Source organism: Alligator sinensis, unplaced genomic scaffold (assembly GCF_000455745.1).
Source record: "Alligator sinensis unplaced genomic scaffold, ASM45574v1 scaffold97_1, whole genome shotgun sequence".
NCBI classification, from domain to species: Eukaryota; Metazoa; Chordata; order Crocodylia; family Alligatoridae; genus Alligator; species Alligator sinensis.
This window is the reverse complement of record NW_005841921.1, coordinates 662,766-669,612: the sequence shown is the minus strand read 5'-3', so window position 1 is coordinate 669,612 and position 6,847 is coordinate 662,766. Positions and strand designations below refer to the sequence as shown.

The 6,847-nt window shown below is 43.1% G+C and overlaps 2 protein-coding genes across 4 annotated transcripts in view; one reads left to right on the top strand and one right to left on the bottom strand.

Annotated features, from left to right (window-relative positions):
• The window catches only part of NECAB2 (N-terminal EF-hand calcium binding protein 2), a 425,733-nt gene that overhangs the window by 352,733 nt on the left and 66,153 nt on the right, over positions 1-6,847 (top strand). The window contains exon 14 of one of the 3 annotated variants that reach the window (XM_025198410.1): positions 4,017-4,115. The exons of the other annotated variants lie outside the window; for them this stretch is intronic. The gene's annotated coding sequence lies outside the window, so the exon portion shown is untranslated. Of the gene's footprint in view, positions 1-4,016; positions 4,116-6,847 lie in introns of those variants that run through there. 3 annotated transcript variants of the gene reach the window in all.
• SLC38A8 (solute carrier family 38 member 8) overlaps positions 1-6,847 on the bottom strand; it is a 36,212-nt gene that overhangs the window by 1,193 nt on the left and 28,172 nt on the right. Inside the window, exons 6-9 of the mRNA XM_006019055.2 lie at positions 6,132-6,246; positions 5,376-5,523; positions 4,051-4,250; positions 1,748-1,799 (exon numbers count right to left, since the gene is read on the bottom strand). Coding sequence (XP_006019117.1) covers positions 1,748-1,799; positions 4,051-4,250; positions 5,376-5,523; positions 6,132-6,246 — 515 coding nt within the window. The remainder of the gene's footprint in view (positions 1-1,747; positions 1,800-4,050; positions 4,251-5,375; positions 5,524-6,131; positions 6,247-6,847) is intronic.

Below are 6,847 nucleotides of genomic sequence, written 5' to 3'. Positions count from 1 at the left end.
GCTTCAAATTACTGTCTGCATATCTGTTCACAAACCTAGCAGGTGAGTGAGATGTTCACCCATTTCAGGACAAGGGAAGCGATAGTCTGACAACTCTCTTCAGGTGGGCAAGGCTGTCAATATTAACCTGAGCATTACTGAAATGCAAAAACTATTTTGAGAGACTTGCTATGAGAGAAATCCCAATCTGTCCTTAACCATCTGGCTTACAGTGATGTACTTAACCCTCCTTTAAAAGAGTGTTTTTTTCACCTACGTAGGGCAAGTGAATGCTCTACTTTTATGCCCTACTTAATTCCCTTAGGGCTCAAAAGGGTCTTGGCTGTCATGCTAGTTTTTGTGAACGGGTGAATTGGAGTTGATTTTTCTTCAGTATATGTTTAAGCCAAATTGTGTTTCAGGAACATTCCTCCCTCTCCTTCCCTAGCCCAGTCCCCAAAGCCCAGCACTGGAACATTGTGGGTAGATCACAATAATTTTGGATATTCTTGCAAGGAACTCAGGTGGATAACTACAACCAATTTCCTTTGAATAGAAGCATAGATACCAACCAAGAAGTGGAGCAGCACGAGTGCTGGTAAAAAAAAATACCTGGGGAGAAGCATGTAGTGGATAAAGAACCCAACCCCCCGAAGCAATGATTCCACACAAAAAGCAAGTTCTAATCAGGCAACAGCAGTTAAAGCAGCAGCTTTCAAATAAAGCATTACAAGATAAAAGGTTGTGTACTTTGCTATGAAGGCTGCCTGCTGCAGCAAGTTTAGGGCTAGATCAAAAGAACCTGGATGTGTGGTTCCCATTCTGGGGTGCCTAAAATTCACCAGGGTCTTAAGCCCCATGCTCCTCCAGCACTTAGGCTGCAGTCGTCAGCATTCACAAACCTAAACTGTCTCCGTAGCTGTGCCTACCCCAGCCTCTTCTCACAAAACACACGTGCTCTGATTGTACTCAGGAACCTTTTTATCTTGCTTTAATAGTCCATGAGTCTTTTTCTAATTCACAGATATTTGCAGAGAAATGTTAGGAGCTAACATGTTCCCAGGGCCTGTGCTTCAGTTTTTCAGGGAATAGAACCACCATGGTGTGGTGTGGCCATTGACTGAACCACCATGGGTGTGTGGCCATTGACTGGCCACACACCCCAAATACTAAGCAAGGTGCAAATGGTCTCTATTTAATCAGAAATCACAACTTGGAAAGGCAACTTTTAATAGAAGGAGAACCTGCTGTGTTCCTTTGTCCAAACTGGTCAAATCAGTCACTTCTAGTAGCTCACCTTGGATTATTTGGGAAAATCTTTCAAGATTTAATTTTTGATCATTAAAAACTGTCTAACCACTCTCCCTCTTTTGCAGTTTACACAGCTTTATAGAATGAAACTAGACTCTCTGTTTCTCCTCCTCAGAATAATGCTCTACTCTAATTTTTCCTAAATTGGGAAATTTTACTTCTATACAAATGTCCTTCTGGCTTTTTGTTGTCAAGATGATCCTTTCTGAAGAATTCTTGCATTTCACGTTCTGCCAGAGCCATTCAGTAGATATTAGAAAGAAATCTGATATATGCTGACATCAGACTTTTTGTGGTGTACTGAGAGAAAGATAGGAATGGAAGGACCTCATCAGTTATCACACTTTACACCCATTGCCCTGGGTCACTGGGTTGTGTGTGGTGTAGTAGGTTCTTCTTTCTAAACAATCACTAACTACATCCTTTATCCAGACCCTCATAGTACATACAAACTTACTTTTTCCGTGGTTCAATGGGTTCAGTTTCCATTGCACAAACTAGACAGAGCCCTGCAATCAAAAAAGGTAGATTCCTGGCAGTGGTTCTAAAATGAAACTCTCATTATGACACCTACATTCATTCCCAAATATTCTTCTCAGTAAACACTGAGAAAACGGTGTTAGGAAGGAACCATTCGTGAATTTAATTAATTGCATATTAGTTCAATTGTGCATTGCCAATCAACGCTACTAGAACATGCATGGATAAAAATCAGCCCTGTGTCTGATACATTTAATTATTAGAGTCATAATTAAACATTCCCCCTTCTCCCCATTTAAAGACATTTGGTAAGATTTTTTATCATTTAGTTTTTGTAACTTCTCCTTTGAAGTATAAAAGCTCACTTGTAATTTGTTACTTAAAACTGTTATACAACTCCTAGCAGTTAAGTGGCTACATGGAATCTAAGTTATGTCAGCTACATTTTACTTGGAAAAAATGAGCATATAATTTGTATGAGGAGACAGATGCTAGAGGCATGAAAAATGAAGTAGTACAGTAAAAATGCAAATAGAGAGGGAAAAGAAGTACTCTGTACTTTGACTGTAGAGAATGTCATGTTTTTTAATGTCACATTAAAAAACAATACATTTCAAATGATCAGAGGCATCCATTAAAATTTCATATCTACCTCTGTGTATCAACCACAAGGGGAAAAAAGTGTGTAGCTAGTAGGTAGGTCCCGTTAGGATCACAGCATATCAAAAACTTGCGAGAACATTCTGCATATACTATCAAAGAGTTAAGTTTGTATTGAAAATATTGATACATGAGGCCTGTGATACCTTGAAGGCTTGCCTATACCCATCATGTAGTTGGTCCAATAAAAGATTACTCACAAGAATTCTTGTCTTGATACATGGGCAACTTGACCAAACTTTCCTCCTTAACTTTATCACCTTATATACATTGAGATGAAGATTCCTCCAGTGATGCAGTTTTCCACTAAGCATGATGAACACTGAAATTGTTCATCAAAGTTATTGATAGCTAATATGAGAGACTTGCAAATCTTAACTGCTACATTGTAGATTCAGGGCAAGAGCTACCATCAGAAGTGGCACCTACAAACCTGTGCAAAGTTTTACTCTAGAGGTCGAGGATATTCTTTAGCAAGTGATTCTCTAAGGAGTTCCAAGAAGGGAATTTACATACAAACGCCCAGCACAAGACTGATTGAAATCAAACTAAATAGGCTTCCCTGTATCAATACTTATCACAAGATTAGTGAAGGAACCTATGAGACATTTATTAAATGGGAAGATAATTGAAGAGGGCAGTAAACAGACAAAAAAGAATACCTTTGCTGATGAATGAGCAGTTATACAGCCAAAAATATACAAGCCTCAGTTTCTAACTTGTTAGTGTATTACACCTAGTTTGCAGGAGTGGAAATGTTTACACAGGATACAGGACACTGAAAATCAGGGTTTATGCCTGGAATGGAGATAAGTCACTTAACACAATTAAAGGGTGTTTATATGGTACCAAAACAGCCAGACTGCTGTTTGCATACAGGAGTTGCTTCTCTGAAATCTGCTTTCAGGAGTTGAGGGATTCTATAGCTCTTCAACCTAGAGGGCCAAACAAAGCTGTATAAACCATGGCCATGCAACTTATGAGCAGCCAGGGGCTGCACAGGCTCCCCGAGAGCCTCACCGTGCATGGCTGGCATAGCCTCCCCACTGTATGGACAGCACAAGCCTTCCCTTCACAGCACTGTACAGGCAGCATGAACCTCTCTCTTGCCATCATATGGGCAACACATTCACCAGATTCCCCTCTCACCATGCTGCCTTGCCCCAAGGACCCCTGACCCTAGCACAGCAGGAGCACTAACCCCTCTCAAGCTAGCTGCAGCCTGGAGGCCATGAGTTGGACACCTCTGCTGTAAATTGCATTAAAAAAAAACCACTTGCTCCTCCTTTATCTCAAAGGAGATAAAGGGGAACTGGAAGAGAAACAGATGAAAGTTGTTTTTTTTAAGTGGCAAATGGAGGAGTGACTAGTAGTAATTTTCAGACTTACCTGGAGTTTCCAGGGCCCCCTGATCAGAAAGTAACTGAGTGAAGTATTTTGCATAACCCTGGTTTTCAGATCAAATTGATTTAGAAAGCATTTTCCTCCCAGACATGCCAAACATGTGAAGCAAGTTGAACAGCCTTAGTGATCAGTAGCAGCTAAATCATTAAATGTTTCCCGGTCTTTTTTTTTTTTTTAATTAGACACACACACGCACAAGAATGACAATGTACATGCCTGGGAAGATGAAGATGAAGAATGCACTGATGCCACCAATAATACTGATGACTTCACTAATGTCAGGGACAAACAAAGCAATGATGAGCGTGACTATGATCCATGTGCTAGTCAGCGTGATCCTCGTCCATCTCTCATAAGGCTCCATGATCACCATGTAGCTGCACTTGGAGTTCAGGCAGACATCCCGTAGGACAGACCTAATGCAGACAAAAGCCATCTTATTTATAACTCTGCTTCCCCCTCTTGACCAGACTCTGACTGCCTTGCTCCAAACCTAACAGCATACACAATCCGTTCTTTACAGTTACATACTTAAGATACTGACTCTTCTGTCTGCCAGTAAGTACATAATTTAGGCATAGACTATTGTGGGCTGGATTGTGCTATTTAGGCAATGCCAACAATAGAGGACAACACAGAGCTGAGCTGCACTGCCACAGGGAGATGCTCATGAAAAAAACATTCTGTCAACAGGTCCTCCACTACCCTCCCATGCTACACAGACCACAGAAGGAGAGCATCTACTTTCTGCAGTGGAACAGGCTCTCCCAGGGGCAGATGGGCTATGGCATTACCTCCTCCCTCTCCGTTTAATGGCCACATTTGCCCTTAAGAAAAGAAATTCTCACCCCTGCATGACAGCCAGAGACACCCCAGTATATATATTTCAGTAACATCTAGATGTTCCACCTGAGACCACGGTCCCAGGAGTTAGGCTCACCTTGGTTTAGATACAATAAGAAGATGCTATTGCTTTCTCATTCTCTACCTGCTTTCTCATTCTCTTCTCTGAACCTTTTGATATGTCACCTTGAGACATCCTCTTCCTGCTGCATCCTACAACAATGCTTTCCAACCCTTCTCAAAAGTTGTTGAACCAGGTCAGTTAGCACAAGTGTCACGTAACGTAGTGTAACATATCTCTGCCTAGCAGTCATTTCTGGGAAATCCTCCCTGTCTTACATGGGTTCAGTATTGTATGCATTATCACTTCTCTATTGTTTCTGTGGCATTTGCTAGCTTTCTTTCTTCAGAAGTCTGAAGGGGTGTTCATTGATAGACATTCAGTCAGACTCATCTAAATCTTAACCAAAGGTTAGGAACTTTTGTTGCCTCTCTCTCAGAAGCTATAGGGATAAAACTGGGGAGTGGGGGAGGGCAGGGATTTGGCCATTAGTAAGGCTTCTTCCCAAGCTAGGTGCGCTCCCTGAAATCTAAATCCCAGAGATACCATTCTGACATAGAGGGCATAAGCTTGTTCCTGGATATGTCTTTCATGCACTTCACTCACCATACACATACAGCTTCACTCTTCCCATTACCTTCCCAAGAGGACAACAATAGGGTAGATGGTAACGATGGAGACACCAAAGAGTAGGCGAGCAATGATGACAACCACATCATTTCCTGGGTAGGACATCAGAATATCAGCAGCAACATCACCACCAAATGTCAAGTAGCCATAAAGTCCTAGAAAATAGAAGCCAAAGAGCATAGCAAGGGGTTGACATATGACCCCCAAACATTTTGGTGAGGAGACTGAAGGAAGAAATAGCCACCAGGTGACTTGATATAAATTACAGTTCTTTATTATAGGCATAGCATGGATTAGTGCTAAGGCTGCCCAAGACCTCTTCTTACCATTTAGAGTGAAAACACTGCTGCTGCAGACCAGGCTGAAGCTGGGTGCTGGAACTGAGAACAGAGAGCAAGTTTCTTCTGGGACCAGTACTTTCCCTGCTCCACCCCTGCTCCCCACGATCACCTGATATCCAAGTAGCACAAAGGACAGAAGTGCCCAGTTCAAATGCAGAGGGGACAAGAGCCAGATGTGGATGTTGTGAAAAGCAGACAAGGATAAGGAACCTTGAGGGAGGAAGCCTGAGGCTGTTATTGGAAAGGGAATTGAAGGAAGACAGGAACAGAAATAGGGAGTGAGGGGGAAGGCCAAGAGAGATAATGAGGAGCCAGGAACTGGGGGTGGAGCTAAGACAGTGGGACAAGGCACTGGGGATATGGGGACAGAGGGTGAAGAGACCAGGGTGGGAGCATGAAATAATATGATAGGGAAGGGCTACCTGTAAGGGAATACATGAGCAAACAGATGATCATGGAGAGTACAGACACCACAATCCAGTGGGAGAGTTTCTTGTTGTACATGCTGCTGTAGATGGCTACACAGGCTTCATGGCACTGAAATACACAAGAGAATATAATCCCCTTGTAAGAAGGTAGAGTGAAGATGCAATGTTGTAGATCCTTCCTACCACATAGATGCAGGTTACTATGCTTACGTTTCATCTGCACTACCTTTCTTGCACTCAAACCTTCCCCTGTGGCTTCCCATTCCCTCTCCACAGCCACTCCATGCACACTTGCTCCAGTGAGTGGCATATCACCCAGTACATTTTTGGGGGTTCCTTCAATAGAGAAGGAGAAGGGAGAAGGAATCCACAGCATACATACAGGCTGGGGAGTTCCCTTCTTGAAAGCACAGAGACAGAAAGGGATCTTGGAGTCATTATTGACTCCAAGATGAACATGAGCTGCCAATGCCAGACCGCAGCCAGCAAGGCCAGCCATACCTTGTCATGCATCCAAAGGTGCATCTCAAGCCGGTCCAGAGAGGTGATACTCCCCCTCTAGGCAACTCTGGTCAGGCCGCAGTTGGAGTACTGTGTCCAGTACTGGGCACTGCACTTCAAAAGGGATGTGGCCAGCCTGGAGAGGGTTCAGAGGAGGGCCACCCGCTTGGTGAGAGGGCAGCAGGACAGGCCCTACGAGGAGAGACTGA